The sequence below is a fragment of the Cucurbita pepo genome, chromosome LG11 (assembly GCF_002806865.2).
Source record: "Cucurbita pepo subsp. pepo cultivar mu-cu-16 chromosome LG11, ASM280686v2, whole genome shotgun sequence".
In the NCBI taxonomy this organism is placed as follows: domain Eukaryota; kingdom Viridiplantae; phylum Streptophyta; class Magnoliopsida; order Cucurbitales; family Cucurbitaceae; genus Cucurbita; species Cucurbita pepo.
The window spans coordinates 3111179-3133027 of NC_036648.1; the positions used below are offsets into that span (position 1 = coordinate 3111179).

At 32.9% G+C, this 21849-nt stretch overlaps 3 protein-coding genes and 1 long non-coding RNA gene across 8 annotated transcripts; 1 reads left to right on the plus strand and 3 right to left on the minus strand.

The window, feature by feature from the left end:
* The first annotated feature begins 694 nt into the window (after positions 1-694).
* On the plus strand, positions 695-2848 carry LOC111806114. Of its 3 annotated transcripts, none has more exons than XR_002816739.1 (4): positions 695-875; positions 1584-1685; positions 1757-1842; positions 2743-2848. It is a non-coding gene; the product is annotated as an uncharacterized LOC111806114 (long non-coding RNA). The 3 variants fall into 3 exon arrangements; XR_002816740.1 differs by having other exon boundaries at positions 1773-1842; XR_002816741.1 differs by having other exon boundaries at positions 1595-1685.
* A 377-nt stretch (positions 2849-3225) lies between these two features.
* On the minus strand, positions 3226-10438 carry LOC111804941 (transcription factor MYB3R-1). Of its 3 annotated transcripts, none has more exons than XM_023689778.1 (12): positions 10176-10438; positions 9490-9658; positions 9279-9336; positions 8915-8972; positions 8279-8373; positions 8063-8166; positions 7718-7846; positions 5937-7518; positions 5594-5844; positions 5332-5446; positions 4612-4848; positions 3226-3502 (listed from the first exon to the last, which is right to left on the minus strand). In XM_023689778.1, exons 2-12 carry the CDS (start codon positions 9564-9566, stop codon positions 3371-3373), a joined length of 2838 nt encoding a protein of 945 aa, XP_023545546.1. In that variant the 5' UTR covers positions 9567-9658; positions 10176-10438; the 3' UTR covers positions 3226-3370. The 3 variants fall into 3 exon arrangements, with proteins under 3 accessions (XP_023545546.1, XP_023545544.1, XP_023545545.1); XM_023689776.1 differs by having other exon boundaries at positions 9490-9702; XM_023689777.1 differs by having other exon boundaries at positions 9490-9747.
* A 1285-nt stretch (positions 10439-11723) lies between these two features.
* On the minus strand, positions 11724-16391 carry LOC111804922 (la protein 1-like). Its single transcript, XM_023689752.1, has 10 exons — positions 16265-16391; positions 16103-16181; positions 15808-15960; positions 15211-15363; positions 14488-14596; positions 13712-13813; positions 13207-13618; positions 12827-12974; positions 12092-12173; positions 11724-11980 (listed from the first exon to the last, which is right to left on the minus strand). The coding sequence occupies exons 1-10, from the start codon at positions 16313-16315 to the stop codon at positions 11887-11889; spliced, it is 1383 nt and encodes a 460-aa protein (XP_023545520.1). The 5' UTR covers positions 16316-16391; the 3' UTR covers positions 11724-11886.
* A 1096-nt stretch (positions 16392-17487) lies between these two features.
* Positions 17488-19948, minus strand: LOC111805964 (indole-3-pyruvate monooxygenase YUCCA6-like). Its single transcript, XM_023691275.1, has 4 exons — positions 19223-19948; positions 18650-18898; positions 18214-18336; positions 17488-17697 (listed from the first exon to the last, which is right to left on the minus strand). The coding sequence occupies exons 1-4, from the start codon at positions 19946-19948 to the stop codon at positions 17488-17490; spliced, it is 1308 nt and encodes a 435-aa protein (XP_023547043.1).
* Between the last annotated feature and the right edge of the window lie 1901 nt (positions 19949-21849).

Sequence of the window (21849 nt, forward strand, 5' to 3'; positions counted from 1 at the left end):
TTACAAGATTATTTTTATCATAATGTATTCCTTTGATGCTTTGGAATTTATTTAAAAAATCCGGTAGCATTCGAGTTGATTATCCCTTTTGAGACATGGTCGAGAAGTATCATGCATAGTTGTGCCCCGTCCTTTCTTTCTCTTGGTCTCACACAACAAGTTTTGGCTTCCAACAGACTAAAGAAATTACTTCTTCGGGAAAAGAAGTTCGCGACCTGTTAGGCCTTCTACCTCCACGTGGCATTGCTTTGTTGGGTTTTTGCCCATTGCAGAAAATTTTCCACTGCTGTCTCTCGTAGGAGTCTGGGTCGTGTCTTGGTCCCAGTGTGGCTGATTATTCTCTTGAACCAGCTACTGATTATCGCCTAAAGTTTATTGTTTTTTTTAGCTCGACGAAATTCACGAAATTCAATTGACATTTTCTAAGCTTTATTAATGGATTTCGATTGTTTTAATTACAAATTTAATTCATAGACTTTATAAGGTTGTTTAGTAGATACTTAAAATTATTGTGCGGTGGGGAGTATTAATAAAATATGTATATAATCAAAATTAAAATCATAGTATGAATTATATGAGTATTATTTTAATACACTTTCGGAAATTTGAAATAAACTGAGATATTTCGCTAAAAAAAGTGAGTATAAAAGGCGTGTTTTAACTTGAGATGAACTGCCGTTTCCGAATCGTTGTGAGTGTGGGTTGTCAAAAGACGGAGAGTATTCGGAACGCATTGGTGGAAACGGGAGGTTCTCTGATGGACGTTTTCACAAGATTTCGTCTCTACTTCTCTCGATGCAGATTTCTGGAATTTTTGCAGTTTCAATTTCAATCTCTGCTTTCTTTGTTCGTACGAGTTCATCTTCGTGATGCAGGTTTGCAGTATTTCGCTATCTCTAACTCTGATCAAATATGTCTCCTCTGCTCGATTATGAACACACTCCTCGAATAGGACTATAGGAGTTTAGATTTTTTTTTTTCCTTTCTTACCTAAATCGTTTTCGTTTTCCCTTTCCTGTCTCGGTTCTTGATTTATTTTCCTATTTTCAACTCCGAATCAGTGGAAATTGAATAATAAGTGAGATAATGTGGATTTCTTGTGCCTTAAATTTGATGGAAGACGATCGTAGTCATCTTTCTTTATTATTCTACCAAGATTATTGAGTGCATGATCCTTATCGGATTGATTTCTCTGTTCTTTTCTCCGGTTCTAGCTGCTTGATCTAAAGTTTGCCTCATCTGAAAACAACAATAAAACGGCAGAAAAACCGAAAGGTTTTTTACTGTATATTTAGGTGGATGATCTCGATATTCTCTCTTCAAATCGTTACTAGTTTCGTTAATCCGAATGTAGAAGAAGAGGCAAAATGTTAGTGTTTCTACCAGCATCTTTCGGTCAATGTCCATATCAATACTTTTATTTAAGAGTACGTAAAATCTGCCGAAGTCAAAAACAGTTTATGAGATGCGAATTTTCCAGAATTAATAACTTCTACTGCTCTTTCGATTTCTCCATGAAATCATAACTGTGCTCTTTTGCGGTATACTATACGAATTTATCACAACTAATTCACTTTTTGTAGTTCGTTAATAGGTTTTCATTTTTAGTACTGGCGGCCGTTTATGACAGATCTCATTGTCTGGATCCAATTGACCTCAATTTTGGTGGCATTACTTGCAAGAAGGTAAGCCTAATGAACTGAATGATATAGCTATATTTTTAATTCTATCAAATGTTATAATAATGCAGCAACAGCCATTCGAAATTTCAGCTAAAGGAAACGAACTGAAAGTCATACTCCGTTAGGGCTGCCCGGTGGAGAACTGGTGAAAATTTAACAGGTAATGACCTTCAACCAAGTATTTTTCCTTTTTACACTTCTTTTATGATATGAACAATTATTTATTTCTTTGGCCATAAGCCTCAAATATAAAATCAATTTTATTCCTCTTTTTTTTGTTGCTAAATAATAATAATTAAAAAAAACTACAAAATATGAAATATCATTGTAAAAAAGAAAGATAAAGTTGAAAAGTGTTGTATTAATAAAAACTACAAAATATGAATTTTTTTTTCTAACCTTGTTTGCTTCAATTTTATTCTTAGATATGTTGTATTAATCAAACTTTTTAACATTTTATTTGATTGTTTTATCCCACAATTAAATTAAAAAACTTAGATACACGAATTTATATATATATATAAAGGGAAACACTCAATAAATTTGAAATGGTTAAGAAAAGTTATTTTATAAAATTCAAACTTAAAACGTGCCTATTATATATGCATTTAATTACATAAATGTCATCTTCTTTATTAGTTGTTGATGAAGTTGAATCAATAGATTAAATGAGTATGGTCTGATGTCATTTACAAATTCATGGAATTGATCAATTTCAAACATATAAAAATGTGATTTTTGTGAACTGATTCCCTTTCATTGAATTCTTGAATTTTCTCTGGTAATGTTGAAATCTCTGGTAAGCTATAAAAAAATAATCCTCTTACAAAGAATTTAAGGTTACCTTATTAAAAAAAAAGGTCTAAAATTAAATTTTTAACCGTCTTTGTTTCATAGAAATTTTAAAGTGTCTAATACATATTAAATTTTTTTAATTTCTCTAATAGGTCTTCTAACCTTTCGATACAATACCTAGTGAGACTAAGATTAATTAGACACAAAGTTGAACCTCCTTTGTGTAATTGATAAGTTTTATGTACTCCATGATTAATTTGATCAGAGAGCACTCGATGACTGGTACTTACGAAGGAGCTGAATTCCTATGGGCACCAACAAAGTGAGCAAAGAGTTGCAATAATGGTCGCAACAGTCATCTTATGAGGTACAAGCACACCGACAATATTAAATAAAACTACAATCGTTGAAATATATGACACACGAAAGGGCTAAGGGCCTAAACCCTAAAAATCTCTGACATGAAAATAGCTTTATGTAAAGAAAGCATGCACATGTGACTATAATATTTCTAAAAAATTTATAGATCGAGATATAAAAATGAAATTTAAGATTTATTAGATAATTTATTTTTTAAAATCCGAAGATTTAAGTGTAAAAGATTGTAAAAAAGTTTATTGTTTCTTTTAATTAAGTTTATAAACATTAATTTTATTTATTTTATAATTTTTTTTTGTTTTATGTTTTCTTGTTTGTTAATTCACACATCAGAGTAGTTATAAAAATGGTAAATGGTGAAGTGAGTGAGAATAGTAAACATATATTTTTATCTATTATGATATGTAATAAAGAATACAATATGTTTGTCCTTTCCCCGTTTAAAAGACACATACAAACACAAATCATAAACAACAACATACATTTGATGGAATAAATTAAGCCTTTTGAAATTTCTATCTGCAGCCCTTTAGTAAGTAAGAAGAGGGGCTCGAGAAGCTCCTAGCCGTTGACGTAGAGGATTTTCCGTTTTCGGTCGCTTTGCCAGGTGTCCCACATTCGCTGAAGTCCAGAATCCGTCGCTCCGTCTGCACAAATTCGGGGTTACTCCATCTTTCTTAATTCTACGACACGATTTTCTAAAATTATTATTATTATTATTATTATATTTTTTTTTTTTTTTACCAGGAGACATTTTATACTCTCGCACACATACATACCGATAGGAAAAAAAAAAAAAATTAACATTTATTTTTAAGAAGAATTTATTCAATATGTCACTTTTGAGAACTAATTTTAAAAACAGTTGACCACAAGTAAAGACTTTATGTTCTTTTTAATTTTAGTTTGACAATTACAGAGATGAAAAATCAAACAATCAACTTAGAAGTCGTTTATTAAGTCTTTTTAATTTTAGTTTGACAATTATAGTTAATGACATGTTTTGGTTTCTAATTTAATCTTATTTTAAAATATTTCCATCTAAAACCTAAGAGAAAAATTAAAATTTCTATTCATTTCTTAGGTCTCACGTCTCATTTGATAACTATTTTGGTTTTATTATAACTAAGCTTAAACCTTTTTTATAAAGCACAGATAAATTCTATATCAAATTTCGAAAACAAAATAAAAAATTTAAAAGCTAACGATTTGAAAAGGTATACATTTAATCGTTTATGTTTGAAAATTATGCTCTTTTCTTTTGTTCGAACTAAACACTAAATTTATAAATAAACTTGTTTTAACTTAGTTTTTAAAACTATTTTTTTTTTAAAGTTCTCAAAACTTTGATTTTGTTTTTTAAAATACAATAAATAAACTTGTTTTAACTTAGTTTTTTTATTAATTTTTAAAACACATTTAAAAAGTGGATAACAAAAAAAGAAACTTATTTAATTATCAAACAAAGTCATTGTATTTAGTTTTGAAAATTTGTCTTGGTTTTTTAAAATCTTTTTACAAAATAGGTAAGAAAGCCAAAAAAAAAAAAACAAAAAAAACAAAATGTCTTGGTTTATAAACTTCGCTTTTAAAAAATAGAAAAAAAGAATTACTCTCTCCTACATGTGTTTTTTTACTTTGCTAAATTTCTATTTTGTCATGAAACTTTATCATTAACTAATTTGTAAACATCTAAATTAATTGAAAAATTGAAATAATAGGCAGAATGGGTTGATAAACGAGAGAGAGAACGTACCATAATATCCAGTGTCAAAGTGGAACGGACCCCTTGTAGTGAGTTGCTTAAATGACTCTTTTCCTTGGTCTGGTTCTCATATTTCCCACGTCTTCCTTTCAATAAGGATTGTGGCGTTTCATTTCCCAGAACCTCCTGAGCATTCGCACACGCAGCGGCAGTGTGTTCGCCTACCTGTTTCATCAGCCCAATTGCATCGTAGCTCCTATCCCCTGGGCTCATCAAGTATCCAACATCCTGCAAATACATTCCAAACATAAAATAGGAGACTCTTAAAACAAATAAAAATATAATTGTATCAAATAAGTCTTTATCTATTCATTAATTTTACAAAATGAATGGGTTTCTGATCATTTGAGCACGTAGAGGACATCTATTTTACACAAAATTGATGTCTTATTAGATTTTCGAGCATTCCGTTGTGTGCACCCTAATGAACTCTCCATCTATTGGATACAAAATTGAAAGTTAAATGTCTTTTAGGATCTATTCGACATTTTTAAACACAAAAAGTTGAAGTCTACCACCTATTGGAAACTTTTATGTTTAGGAATTATTAGACTCTTGGATTTAAGAACCTATTCGACATTTTTAGACAAAAAAAACTTCAAAAAAACTTGTAAGTTTAGGAATCTATCGTACACCTAATTATGAAAAATTCAAAACTAATTTTGTAATTTAAGAAAAAATAATAATTATTATTATAGACAATAGTGATACCTCCATTGGTACATCAGTGTCCATTCTTGAACCAAATAGAAAAGAGTTGATGAACCAGGGAGACTTCCATGCTGAAGGAGATTCAATGCTTCTATTGAATGGAGTTCCACCGAATCTAGAAACAAACATCGTCAACTGAGAGGCCATATAGTAAACTCCAACTTAAAACGCCATGGATAAAAGGATTTATGCAAGATGGCATCATAAAGTATAATTGTTTTGAAAGATGAAGCAATTAAAACTGTTATAAAGTAAATCTTACATGGTTGCGGGTTCAATAGAGGACTCCTTCGAGGCATTATCACCAATAACCTCAGGGGGCACCGTTGCGGTTGGAGGACGGCTTCCGTGGCTCGTTCCACTGGCAACAGAACAGTTTGCAACTGCACAATGGTCGTTAGAGAATTTCGGGAACTCTTGATCTTGTAAAGCTGTTGAGGTTCTACTACACGGAATTTCAGAAATTTCGTCATTTGAATCACATTCAACAAGAATACGTGAAGGCTGTTGGACCTGCGTAATGGGATTTGAAGGGTGACTCTCTTGTGGTGATTTTATGAGTCAATCAAAGATAGTTTGAGAAGAAAACATAGAACACAACTCACTATTTGGCCAACCAGTTCTTGCATTTTGTTCTCCTGGAAACTGCAGCTATCTGGACTGATATTTTCCTTGCCTTCGGAGTTTCTAGAATTGATTGTGTTACTCTGCGATGTTCTACTAATGCCAACATCAATTTCTTGCTTTTTGTCGCATCGTTTATCGGATAGAGGAGATAAGAGCTCTCTGTGGCGTTTCTTCAAAATCGATGGAGTGTTAGTGAATGTTTTAGCAGCACTTTTCAGCACAGCAACGGGACTATCATCACGGGATGGTGAGTTCCATGGCTTAAATGGCGTAAGACAGTTCATAGAAGACATCATAAGTTGACGAATACCAAGTGGACTATATTCTTGCTGCATATCACTGGCGGATGGTGCAAGATCACAGCTAAGGAATGGAACATCCAGGCTTGGAAACCGAGGAGGCTCATAACAAAGAGCTCTAAGGTCCTGTTGATCTGAATGAGTATTCTCTCTTCCACTAAATGAAGGAAAACTTTCTGCAGTTTTTGGTTCTGAACTAAAAGTATCTACAGGAACAAGCTTTGATGAATCATTTGAACCCTGCTGCTTTTGGAGTTCTGTGTTCTTTAAACCGTCGTTCGGAGGAGAGTTGGCAGATTCATTGGTGTAGATAAAGCCATTTTGTCCATCACCTACAAGCTCTTGTTCGAGAGATTCAAATAAATGACTGGTTTCACTGGTATATACATAAGTATCATCATTAGCAGAAACCAAGAGAGGAGCTAGAAAACGTTGAGAGCATGAGTTATCCAGAACCTCTGATTGCAATGATAAGTTTCTATTACTTTCTGGCATTTCGGTGCTCGATGATCGGCACTGCAAAGGATGTGCATATCCACTCGGTTCAACCATGTCTCGGGCATCCGTTGTACTTTCGGAAAGAAAAGATTCATTGTTTATTGCATCTGAAAAAAGGACCCTGCAACATTCATAATCAGATATCAGCATATGTTCAGGTTTATCTGAAGCCCTGGCCATATTTTCGACAGTAGATGCACTCAATCCAGCAGAAGTTTGATGGGATGTATTCTCTACTTCCTGAGATCCAATTGCTTGAAACTGTGACAACTCTTGACCTAATTCCAGTGAAGAAATATTTGGCAACTCGTACAAATTATATTGGTTATCTCCAGTTGATGAAGTTCTGCAATCCTGTGACAAATTTTGGTTAGGGGGTTTCGCATAGCAACCCAATTCGCGGAGCATTTCAGGAATCGAAAACGTGATGTCATCCAAAGAACCATGATATTGCTCTAGACAATGTGGTGTTGAGTTTGTTTCCTCTTTTATAAGAACATCTTCAGCCAATTGGCATTCCTCTTTCGTGCGTGGAACAGTAGCTGAAGTTTGAGTGACTTCAGATATGTCCTCTGTTTCTGTCCCTCTGAGACAGCTATCATCTATACTGCTCTGCACCCTTGAAGATGAAAGAATGGGTAGGCTTGATTGCAGTGCATGATGATGCAGGGGTTGATACTGTTCAAGTAAACCGGAGGCCAAGTAAGAATCCAACTTCTTTTTCACAGAACTATTCCAGTGGTTCTTTATAGCATTGTCTGTCCTGTTGACAATCAAGTATATATCACTCTGATGGTTATTTCAGCAGTGCTGAAGATGAAATGCACTAAAGCAAAACATTACATCAATGAACATGAAGAATCTCAAAGGGAGTTATAAGCAACATGCAAGTAACATTTCATAACACAGAAGCGCTCTTTGTGAAAGAAATATACTGAAAATCTGAGCATCTATTTGCTAACCTGCCAGGCAAGAATTTCGTTAGCTCTGCCCATCTATTTCCATATATTTGATGAGCACGAATGAGTGCCAACTCCTCTTCCTGTGTCCACGCCTCCTTGTTTATGGCTGGATTTAGGTGATTGTGCCACCTGATTAATTGAAAAGTTTGAGTTAATGTAAAGATTTTACCAAAAAAAGAATGCCTAGACAAAGTTAAGCGATAAACGGGCCCCACAAAACAAATTACTATATATGTAAAACAAGAACTTTAGAGTTAGAACAGAAAAGGACTTCAGAGTTTAGTAGTGAAACATTCCAACACGGTTAACTTCAGGAAGTAAGAATAAAGGTGCTTCTAATCATACCTTTCCCTACATTGCTTACCAATACGTCCAGGTAAGTGCTGTGCTATGGTGGACCATTTCTTAGGTCCATACTTTTGAACCAATTCAACAATTGTTTCATCTTCCTAAAACAATTCCCAAAATAAATTAATCAGTTCATGAAAGAAAATTATGCACCAACTGACATGTTTATAAAGAGATAAATACAAACAATAATTACTGTAATGGACAGACAACCTCTTTAGACCATGGACCTTTGACAAGTTCTGGATTCAAAACCTTCTGCCATCTATGTAGACATTGCACATCAGTTCGATCCTTGAAGCATTCCGCTACATACAATCAAATATGAGATTAGGCATCTGGCTTATAGGACATCAAACTGCTAGGATCAATAAATAGCCATTGAATGGCAAGAGAAAGAAAGTGTCGATGCAAACGATCATGAGCAGGTATGGTTTCGACAAATATCAACTATCAAGATTGAAATATCAATATCCTATAACAATTGCATGCTACAGACGACCCATGAATTTGCTGAGACCCTGCTTTCTATATCCCTCCAAGCTACAACTCATTGCACAATATCATAAAGTAAACTTTAACGAGCAGGTTTTCTACGTAAAACTAAAATACTATATCAAATACTTTTTAGCTTCCTCATTACTGCTAGTAGTGAAATGAGCAGGTTTTCTTACAGGTAATTAATGGTTCTCTAATATTAGGTAGAGTGACACTTCGCTGAAGGATCTAAACAAGTTTGATAACTTCACCAATATGTGAATTCCACAACGTACAAATGATTAATTAGTAAGAGGAGTGTTTAAAGTATAGGCAACAATAATTGTACAAGGAAAAAAAAATAACCATTACCAATTTTCTTCCAGTTCTTGCCTTTGAAACGTTGGACAGCCTTCCTCAAGATTTCATCCTAATGAAGAAAGAAGTTTATCATACAGACTAAGATATATAAGGAAGCGAATTTGAACACAGATAAGACAAAGGAATAAGATAAAACTCACTACAGATCGTAAATAACTAATTATGGTATTTAGAGAAGAAGGTTTAGCTCTTCATAGAGATGAAAGGAATGATGAGAATATGAAGAAAACCTAAAACGATTAAGAAAATTTCTTTAGCAAGAAAATAGTTGTGAAGAATCAAAATGAATAAATGTTTTTCTGCATCATAATGAAAAGAAGACACTTTAAAGAGGAAAATGAAAATAGTAGGTTACCTCTTCAGCTGTCCATTGGCCTTTGGTGGAACGTCTTGTAGGGCCACTTGTCCTTCGGCTAAAAATCGTTCAATCATGAGTACAGATTTGGATAAGTAATATGGCTCTAAACCTCTCAATCAAAGCAAATTATAACACAAGGAGTGTTGATAAACGGACTATAATGACTGGAGAAGAAGTCGCGAAACTAGAAGAGAGAAAGGAAAATTACCTGTGCAGAGCTTGAATACTCCGACCACTGTCGCCAGGCACATCGGAAGGAGTACAAACCGGAGGATCCCTTTCCATAGTTTTTCCTCAGGCAGGTAAGGCTGCCTAGCCTAACTCCAACTCCACTGCAACTCTCGCCCGAATATTTCCTCCAAATCATTCTACTCTTCCTAAGAAGAGCCAGCAGTTAGTTTTCATTCGAAAATCCGATGGACTGCAGAAACCGAACATATAGGATGGAATTCGTCAGACACAATTCCTGAGGCGTAGTAACAGAAAATATTATAAAATCTCTATATCGGAATCGTCGTCTCAAACCATTACAATTGGAAATCAGGAGTTTCAACTTCAAAGATGAGCAAGGAACCACAAGACGCCATGGCTTCTAGGTTTCAAAAACAAATTTCCGCCAAGACAAAGTACAAACTAAACTCGAAAGGAGTTACTCTAACAAATTCAAAATCAGAAGGAACCAAATCGTTAAAGCTCCAACGGATACGAATTAGAGCTAAACTAGAGATTAAACTAACGAAATACTCCAGAAATCCACTTTCAAACTATCATCTAAATCATAATTGAATCAAAAAAACGAAAAGAAGTAGATACAAATCGCCAATTGAACAGAATTCAAAATCGTAAGTAAATCGAACTTGAAAATTCAGTAGAAAGATGAAGATGTTCACTTACAAACTTATAGAAACTTCTTCGCCTACTTCACTAACAAAGAAATGCAGATGAACAAGATGAAGATGTTCAAATCCTCGACCTGGCAATCGATCAGACCTCAAGCACAAGCAGATCCGAGAGAGAAGACGCAAGCGAGAGAGAGAGAGAGAGAGAGAGAGAGAGAGAGAGAGAGAGATCAGAGTGAAGCCAAATTCAAAAACGAAGAGGGCGGTCAGGGAGATTCAAACCCTATAGTTATAAAGTCAATGAAAGTTTTTTTTGAAATGCTGGACGGTACTCAATATAACGCCTATGAGAGAAATAGCCATTTTTGTACCTAAAATCCAATCGGTTCTTTTCGAAAAGTTCAAGTTCAACGGGCATTTTAATAATTATCTTTCTTTTTTTTCTTTTTCTTTTTCCAATTAAAAAACAATAATCATCTATTTCTAATTTTGTCCAAACTTTTTAAAAACGTGTGTTCATTACCGTCGCAAAACTGTTAATTGCCTTATTATTTAAAAATTAAACACAACATTATGCGTCCGTGAAGGGCGATGGTAATAATCTATTTTGTCCTCAAATTTTAAATTTTTTTACTGCATTTGTTAAATTCGAAGTAATATTTTATATAATTTTTATTGTAAAAAAAAAAGAATAATTACCTATAATTTGATAATAATTGATTTTTTTTTTCTTTTAGCGTCAAATATTCAATTTTCATAACACACGAAAAAAAATTACATTCTTAAAATCAAAGAGTCGGTAGAAAAGGAGAGAAAGCTCTTCGTTCCTGGTTCTCTTGTTTTCCGATAACCTTTCGATCGAGATATCCCCTCTTTTACTCAAAACATGTCATATTCCTGTCTACATATTTAAATTCTTATAATATATAAAAGAAAGTTATTAGCTTACGTCAACAAACATATCACATCAACGAATAATATAGAAGCTCTTAAAAACTTGATTATTGATGTTATTACAACTTGGCAAAATTAATCTAAGAAAAATAATGAAATTTTAATTACTATATTAATTTTCGATGCATAATCATATATATATATATATATATATATATATATATATATATATATATATATATATATTTAAATAGTTGGATAGAGAATAAGTTATGCATAGTAATTTTCACTATTATATTTTAAATGTAAACTAAAATATTGATACTTTAGTAAGAAAAATTGGTTTATTTTTCTTACTAAAGTTACTATAAACATATATACATAAAAATAAAAATAAAAAATAAAATAAAAAAAAGACTAAAGCTACTATATATACATATATATAACTCGAAAAAATATATATTTTTTAAATAATTTACATTTTATAACAGTTTAGATAAATAAAAGAAATGTAATTTGTTGATATGATGATTTTATTCACTTCAATCGGGCATTTACTAAAAAACTGGCATACAAATTTAAAAAGGATTCATTCTTATATATACATTTTCAGATCAAAATTTAGAAATATCTATGAATATTCGAGAAAATTTTTGGTTAGCTTTTTTATGTTCAACTGATATAGACTAGGAATTTTTTAAATATATATATATATATATATATATATATATATATATTAAAAATAATTAAAACCTAAACTAAGCATGAGGCTGATAAGTGAAGTAAAAGACCGATAGATCCGGATGCGAAGTGTTTCATTGTAGCAGAGCCGGCGGCCATTAAAGACACAAGCTTTCACCCTTCCAAGCATCTCACACCTTCTGTGCTTTATTCGGGCGACCTCGGTCGTTGCCGTGCCCTCTTGACCGAGCATGCTTGCCACCTCCTCTATTGAATTTACCACCCCTATAGAAAAAAAGCAAGCAGCAGATAACCATGGAAGATTATGTAAGAGACCAAGCGAACATCCATTATCAGTTTTCAGTACAGTTGTTTATAAAGCAAAGCAAAGCAAACCTTCCACGGTTGCCCTTAAAGTCGCGATGATGCTTTTCTTGATTGCTGCGGAGTAGCCTCCAATACTCCTTCTCAGCCTCACCTGATATCAAAGGAATTTAACTTTACAACCATCCCTCCTCCCTCCAATTCAATTATACCAAGTTTAAAAAGCTCAATTGGATATGGAAACTGTTGTGCGCCGATAGCGGAACAAATGTACTCACAACACCAACGAACGAAATTACACAAAGAGACACCAAGATATTTACGTGGTTCGGAGAGAAGAAGTTCCCCTACATCCACGGGTAGCAACCAATCACTAATAAACAAAATGTTACAAGTGAATACCTCACTTTCACACTATAAAGACTCTCACCAATATGTAACTCAACAAATACAATGTGACACCCGAACTCTCCCAAATCCCGATATATAACTTAATCTAGTATGACTAAATCTAATTCAAATAACCAAATCAAATCTAATCCAAATAACCAAACCAAATCTAAACTTATGACAATTTACATCAGAAACAAGCAATGAATTGACCATACTAACATTGAATGACGAAAAGACATTCATCGGCATTGATGATTTTAGTTTGTGCTTTAGAGAAGCTTTAAAAGAAACTACGCCAAGTGATATTGCTAATAGATATCTTCCTTGCAATCATGATTAACAAGAGAAAGAAACCATTGCCAGTAACTATAGACATTACTTTACTTAAGAGAACATTGAAACTTTGTATGGTACCTGACACTGGCTCTAAAGTGGCCATAAAACTCTTCACAGCCAGCCCCCCTTGTTCGGCAAGTACTGCAGCCGCACGAGCTTTCTGGGCAGCTTCAGGCTCTTCAAATCTGATATAGCCTGACTCGTCTCCAATCTTAAAATCGATGAACTTGACAATCCCAATCAAAGAAGAGAGGGGGAAAAATAGGAAAACCCAGATGTGTCAGAACAAATTAACTTTATATGAGAATTGAAAGCAGAAAAGTGATACAAACGTCATGAGCATGGATCAAAGTCCAAACAGTCTTTGAACTAGAAAAAGTAGAGAACAAAAAATTTAAGATAAGTATTATTGAAACATTCTGTTAAGCATAATATATGAAGAAGAATCTATGAGATACCTTGACACTTCCAAACTTCTGAAAAATAACCTTCAAATCCTCGCGCGAAACCACATTCATGTTGTTTGTGAATTTAGCAGCTGTGGGTTTTTCTTCGTCCTCTTCATGTTCATTGACAGTATCATTCGTAGTCCGCTCTTCCACTTCGGGTTTTTCTTCATTGCCTAAGTCATTTTTTTTATTAGCCTCTCCATTGTTATCATCAGCACTCTTAATCTCTTCATCTTTACTCATATTTGCTTCTTCCCCTATTTGCTCCGTTTTCTCAGAGTCATTCTTTGAGGAATCTAATCTTTCGTCTGGTTTGCATTCGGTCTTATCAGCGGCTACACCATGAGATCCATTTTCCTCAGCAGAACTTCCAGATGACACATTTTTCAATGTAAAGGCGACAATTAAGCCTTTAGGGTAGCTGCAATAACAATGAGTAAGATCATGTGATGTGCAAAAAGGAGGTGTGCATGGCTAAGAATATTGGATCTTGCTACAAGCCTATACTACATACTTTGATTCTGGGGGAATATTATTCTTGCGGTTTGCACTCGAGTTTGCGCGTGCACTTTCGAACTCCTCTGTCTCTTTTGCTCTCTCCTCATCAAAATCCCTCCTGAAATGGAAATAATCTTTACAAACGCAATTGAATGATATGTCAAAGGGAATATTAAATCCATGTTTAAAATTGTCAAAGAAGCTTGGGTAATCAAACACATATATAGCATCAAAGTTCACAAAAAACAGCGCTTAAAAGGCAAAAGTCTTAAGAAAAGGCACATTTTTTTAGCCTCGAGGTTTGCACCTCATAAGAAGATATTAAGGTTCAGATAAACTTCAACGATGGCTAGAAGCAAAAAAGAAAAGAAAAACAACTAATTTTCAACATACAGAAGTAAACTAAGGATATAACCAAAACATAGTATGGAATCTGGCATTAATCATTTTGCCAGCCTATAAGGCTATAACTATTTTACCATTAAGCCTTTTAAAAAGGTCAGAAGAAAAGGTTAAAGAATACACAAATCCTATTGATGATTGGCTACAACGTTTAGAATCTACAAACTAATCTAAAGCTAAGATTGCAACAGTTTGTGGATATAAGGTTTTAATATTGTAATTATAATTCTTACAATTCATAATGCATGGTTTTAAAGTTATGACTATTGGTTCTTATTTAAATTGAGGTTTATGACTGATACACCCAGAGGTTCATCGTTCGATTGAGAAGCAAAAGAGTAGGAAGAAAATGTAGATGTGCGTGCTTACTGTATTTCAAAACACACTTACTTTGGTTTCAATTCTAACTTGGCACCATCATATAGCAAGCTCTCCTTCAAAACTTTTTCTGTATCTTCCTCGGTAGAAAATTCTACCAAGGCAGCCTCACACTGTTGACCTAAAAAACAGTAGGAAAATTCTTACATTCAGCAATATAAGTGAAAATAAATAAATAAATAGGAATCCAACAAAGGGCCGTGATAATGACCCAATTCGAACCGTTAGAACAGGATTTTGAGTATTATGAAAAACAAAAATAACTAAAGAGTCAGGTTAAAGTCTGAAGATCCAGGAAAATGGGAGGAATCATAGAATTGCATTTCATATCTTAAAACTTCCACAAATCGTTAGTTAGTGGTATAACATATAAGTAGTGCGCAGTTTCCATATTCGTTTGAAGCATGATTATTTCAAGAAGATCAGTTACCAGTCTGTCCAAAGTTCGGTTCGTCATCAGGACGATACCGAGATTAAGTGGGAAAGAGTATCACAATCCATGATGCAATTGTGCCCCCAAGAAATTCATCGAGGACGATAACTAGATTAAGTGGGAGATAATATTACAACCTAAGTAGGAAGGGTTTATGGTTTAGAAGAGAGACAGCTATTTGGATAATCTAGCTAAAACTAAGGACATTCGGGAGCGAATAATGAAACGAAAACATTGCATTAAATAATACCAATACCGACAATGACATTGGGAATAAAATATAGAAATGACCAATGAAAAACAAATATTTACCTTTGCACTTTGATTAAAGAAAGCTTCTACATCTTCTAGCTTGACATCATATTCAAACGGTGATGCAGCTATGGTTTTATCATCCAATTGTTCTATTAACTCTTCAGGCTTTGGGAGTTCAGTAGTTCTACCAATCTTCTTCCCTGGACCATACAAACCCGAACTCAAAATAATGATAATATAGTCCAGAACAATCTGTAAATTGGAATCATATAAAACAGGTAATTATAGAGCAGGTGCTAATCTGAAATTCTATGAAAACTTTCGACATTTAACATTTTTAATATATTAATTTATTTTATTTTCATGATTATATCGGGATGGATGACACCAACATTTAGACCAGCCTGTCCACGAAATTGAAACCTTAACTTTTACTCCTGCTAAGTAGTTTTCTTCTTCTCTCATGAAATTTTGCAATGCAATAGATAAATTCATAACGATGCACTAATGGCCAGAAAATGCAATGGTTTTTCCATAACTCCAAACTACGCATTTCATGCTACACAATAACAAATGAAAATTCCACAACTACTCAGCATTCAGATAAATGTCGAAATACATCACTTATTTGTGAAAGAACTAACCATCTTCAGAAACTTTGATAGTTGAGGAGCTTCTTAGAGTTTCAGCGACGGCCTTCAGAGTATCTTCTGGAATCTCCTCTGGTTTCACGTCCTGCTTCAATTTAAGATGTCCTTTCATCCGAGAAAACGTACAAATCAAAGACAAATCGACCACTGTAATTGCACAGTTAAGAACAACGAAAGACCTTCGAAAGGAGTATCCAAAAAATAACACTAATCCAAATTACATTTTAAAACAAAACAGAACCAAAGATGAAAAATGCAAAAACACATATGATCAGAACGTGAAGGATACTTCCATCGGCGATTCCGCTAATAGTTTTCTTAAGAAAACCATCTCTAGGGAGATTACTGTCACTGAAATAGAACTCGACCTGCAAAATAAACATAAAACCGGTCAGCATTTGAAAAGGATCGACTATAACTCGAACAAATATAGATTTTGAACGCATTTAACCTGACGAAGAACTTTCTTCGCGGTCTCTTGATCGAGAGAAGAATTCTCCATGATTGGGAAGAAAAAAAGTTCGAGCCGGAGAAAAAACGCGCGCGGTAAGAGAAAAGAAGCAGAGAGTAGGGTTTCGTTTATTATGCTTCGAATATAATAGCCGCATTTGGTGTTGCATATTAATGACATCAAATTTTCATATAAATTGTCAAAATAATGTTAATTACATTGGTTCGAACGCGAGACCTCCGAGACCTCGTGTTTTGATATCAAGCTAAATTATCGTTCAACTCAAAAACTTTATTTGACAATTACATTTAGTTAATTTAATACTCAATATCGACAAAAAATACTTAGACCTATTTTCTTGTTTTTCTTAATTAATTATTTCTCTTATATTTCTTAATTAAAGGGAAAAATTACTTTATCTATTTTATTATTTTCAAACATAAAAATAACAATATATTTCATCTTTTTTTAAAAATAAAATCTTCATTTTTTATTTTTAGAATGGTAATTAATATGCCTTAACCAATAATTTCTAAAGAATTTGTTATATAAAAAAAATAAGAAATTAATTAATATTTATGATTTTGAATATATTTTAAAGTTAGTTTGATAATTAAAATAATTGCTTTTTTTTTTTTTTTTTTTTTTTTNAATTATTCCAACAAAATAAATGGGTAATTTGAAATTTTCCACAAATGAATATTAAATTTAGCATTAAAAAAAACAATAGCAAACTACAATTTCATTAAATAAAAAATAAAAAAATAAAAAACACAATGTCACTGTCACTCAACAACAGTTAATTTGGATCGAAAACAAAAAAAAGGTATTCGATCTTTCTCTAACGATCTAACGGTTATCAAGTGTCGGTCACATTATTTCAGATCTCTCACCGTTTATTTGTTTTTCTCTCTCCTCCCTACAATCTCCCGTTTCCAAACACCCCTTTTCTCTCTCTAACCAGAGACAAAAAAAAATGATTAAAAAAAAAAAAAATTAGCTGCCCTTCACGAGAACAAAAACTCTTCAGTTTCTTCCTCCTTCCCGAGGGCTAGAATGGTAATTTCCCTCTGCTAATTCTCTCCATAACCCAGCTGGTTCCTTGAAGAAGAAGAAGAAGCGGAGGCGATGATTCTTGAATAAGCGATTAAATGGAACTTCTGCGATTTTTTTTATTTATTAATTTATTATTATTATTATTTTTAAAAGGGAATAANAGTCGTCTACGTGGAGGGTAGAGATTGCGTGAAGGGAGTACAAAACTTGGCGTCGGCTTTCCAACACCGTTCGATGTCCTCGGCGATTCTCTTGGCATCCATTGACGAGCCGAGTAATCCACGATTTGTGAACCCCGCAGCATATAGCCCGTTTTTCCCTTTCCACCCAAACGGCTTCCTTGGCAACCCATCTTCTTTCCCAAACATTTCTCCCTCCTAAAATAATAATAATAATAATAATAATAATAGTAATAATTAAAAAAACATGCTTTTAATCTTAATTGTTGCATAAATATAAAAAACTAAATTACCAAAATACCCGAGGTTATTTCAAAATAAAATTAGAAATTATCATACAAAACAACTAATCAATCACATTCTAGATTAAGGGCAATATGGTAATTTTAACTAAAAGGACAAATTTAAAGGTAATTCTTTTGTAATTTAGCCTCAAATTTATAGGTACTATTTGCTACATCAATATAAAAAAAAAACTAAATTACCAAAATACCCAAGTTATTTCAAAATAAAATTACAAATTAGAATCCAAAACAACTAATCAATCCCATTCTAAATTAAGGGCAATATGGTCATTTTTAATTTTTAAAACTTTTTTTTTTTTTTTTTTTTTTTTATTAAGCCTCAAAATGCATTATTTGTTGAATTAAAAATTCGAAAAAAAATTATTAAAAATAAATAAAAATAAAAAATTGTGGAAGGTAGAAAGCTTACCTTTAGCCAAGAGGGCACATTGCTTCTATAACCAGTAGCCATTATAACGGAATCATATCTTTCTATTCTTCCATCAACAAACTCCACTGCATGACGTCTCAGCCGCTTGATGCTTGGACGTACCTACACACATCAACGGTCCACAATTTTTCACACAAATGCCAATAATCAAATAATAAACCAATAACTTATTCAATATATTTTAAATTTACAAATTTATTATATAACATTTTTATTTATCACATCATTTTAGAGATCTATTTGACATTTTTCATTTATAAAATAAATTAAAATATTGTAGATTAATATTTTATACCCACTTATAGATGTATTGGACATTTTCAGCTCATAAAATAAGATATTATTATAGACAGATATCTTTAATATATCAAATTCATCTCATATATATTATAATTAAGATATTACAGACAAGTACCTTAATATGTCCCGTTTTGATCTTGGCAAGGGTACCAACATCCAAGACGGGTGTCTTGCCGGACAGGTTCTTGAGACGAAGTGGGCCGATAATGGGCCGGTCCAATCCGAATTTGGCAGTGTCCCCAAGAATCAGCCTGGACACCATCAGCAGGAACCCATCGACAAGACGTACGGGCAGCCACTTTAGCAACCATATGGACAGCCCAAACGTCGATTTTCCCAGCATCTCTCGTGGCAGCACGTGAACCTTCAATATTTTACAAATTAACAATCCAACCCCTCCAATTTTATCCCCCTTCCAAATTCCCCCCCTCATCTCTCCCTAAATTGCAAATCGACCCATAATCGAGTGGAGTGTCCACTGTCCACTCGTTGTTTTTAAGGTTTCCTGTTTTGTTTTTGTCCTTTTTTAGTGCACTTTTTAATTGGATTTCAAATGATTTCTGATTACGACAATATATATATATATATATATATTGGTTATTTATTGATTTTCCATTGAAAATAAATACCCAAAATTAATAAAATAAAAAGAAAAAAAATAAGGAAAATTAGAGAATTATGTTCTTACTGCGTCTCTGACGACGAGGGAAGGGCTGGCTCTGTGTTCACAGAGATCCAAACTAACTTCCATGCCGGAATTCCCACAGCCGACGACCAAAACTTTCTTCCCGCCAAATTCTTCGCCGCTTTTGTACAAACTCGCGTGCTTAATCGGGCCATCAAATACGTCCATTCCGTCGAGTTTCGGTACCACCGCCTCCGCATTTTCACCGGTGGCGACAATCAACCACCGTGAAACGTACTCCGTCACCGTCGCGATCTCGTCGGTATTACCATGCTTACTCCTCACGCGCCAAAACCCGAGCGTGTGATCGTACTCCGCCTCCGCTACTGTCTCGTTGAATCTCGGCCGTATATCGAATCTCTCAGCGTAAACCTCCAAATAACTCACGAATTGATTCTTGGAAGGGTACGTCGGAAATTCCGCCGGAAAACTCATAAACGGCAGCTCGCAGAATTGCTTCGGTAGATGCAACCGTAGGCGATCATACGTTTTCAACTGCCATAACGACGCTATACAGTTGGATCTCTCCAGTACAATACTCGGTACCCCTTTTTGTTTCAAACATACCGCCGCCGCTAGCCCCGACGGCCCTGCACCCACTATCACCGGTCCCGGTACCCAAACTCGCCGCATCTTGTCTTCTTCTCCTCCTCCGCCGCCGCCTATCTCCTCTGTAAGAAATGGGTCGTTTGAAAGCTTCCCTCCGATTTCCTTTACATAAGAAGCCATCACCCCCCCTCCCCCGTCCACCCCGAAACTAATATCCCTTGAATCTTGGAGTGGATTAAGAGAGTCTTATCCGTTTAGAAGAATGAGTAATTTTTAATTTAATTTAATTTAATTTAATTTAATTTTCTAATTTATATTTCGAACAACAATTTCGGGCATTCAACCAAGAGAAAGAGAAATTATGTATATATATTCCTTTTGTTCATATAATTAATTTATATAAATATATACAACTTTATTCTATATATATATTTATAACAAAATCCATAACTTTCTTTATTTTTTTGTTTTTTTTTTTTAATTATTATTTTAATTTTTGTTTTTTTTTTTTTTTTTTTTTNGAAGAGGAGTGATCTGACATTCTTCACCACATGGATAAGTTAACCACTTATCATTTAAAAAAGGAAAATTATCCCTACAAATCTTCCTAATTTTACGGTTATAACAAACTGGGTAATTTATCTACTTATCTTCCTCGTTTTATGGTAAATAATTTATCTACTTATCTAAAAACTGCGGGTAAAAAGGAAACTATCTCTGTAAATCATCCGAATTTGACGAATCTGACATGGTAATTTGTCTACTTATCTTAAATGCTTGTAAGAACCAAAGGTTAATTATGTAATGAACACTAATATTGTATTATTACAAGGTAAATATGAATTTTTACTTAATGAACAACACTAATTTTATCTGAATTTGACGAATGTAATTTGTCAACTTATCTTAAATATTGGTAAGAACGAAAACTATTTTGATAAATTATGGACTTACTAATACTGTATTATTACAAGTTAAATATGAATTTGTACGTAATCAACAACACTAATTTCATATTATTAATTTAATTAGTTTAATTTGTCTACTTATCTTAAATACCTGTAAAAGAAAAATATCCGTAAATATGAATTATGAGGTAATCAACAACACTAATTTCATATTATTAATCTAATAATTTAATTAAAACAAATTGAAGATTTTTCGGGTTTACTCTTTAAATTTTTTTAAATGATATATATATATATATATATATATATATTATTTATTTAATGTGATGGATTTTCCGTACATTGAACCTTATATATTATTGGGATTGACATGGTACTGTGTTAAATTTGATGGAAAAAAAACCGTACCAAAAAGGACAGAACATAATTATACCAATATTATTTAATGTACATTCATTTAGTTACGTAATTGTTCAAGTGCTGACGTTATTTATTTTTAAAAAATATGAAAAATATTTTTTAAAATAACACTACACCAAATTTTATTTTAAATTAATTAAATGCACCTTTATGTTAAAATTATATATATATATATATATAAGAAATTAAATAGGCTAGGATTACAAATACAATCATATTATTGTCATGGTTAAACATTATATTGCCCATTTATATATATTTTGTTCAAATTTTAACCTTATAAAATCATGCCTATTTTATTCCCGAAAATATGGAAAAAAAAATTAAAAAGAAATTAAAATGGACTATAAAAATTTATATTTTTAATTAAAAAAAAAACATATCACCTAATTTTATAATTAAAAAAAGAAATATATATCACCTAATTTTATAATTAAAAATATTTTAAAAAGTTTCCGGACCTAAAAATTAAAATAGATAACAAACTGCTCTAAAATCTGCCGAGAAAATTGGGAACACAAAAATAGGGGTTTGGGTAGAGGAGGAGTGCCGGGAGCACATTCTACGGACATAATTTATTTATTTTCCCCTTTTTATTATTATTTTTATGAATAATCTTTTTTTAAATATTATAAATAATAATATTATATCATTTTTAATTTGAAACTAAGGTTTTTTTAAAAGAGTTTTTGTACCGTTTGTTTTTTTTTATGGATAATTGTTATATATATTTAACCTTTATCCGTAATTTTG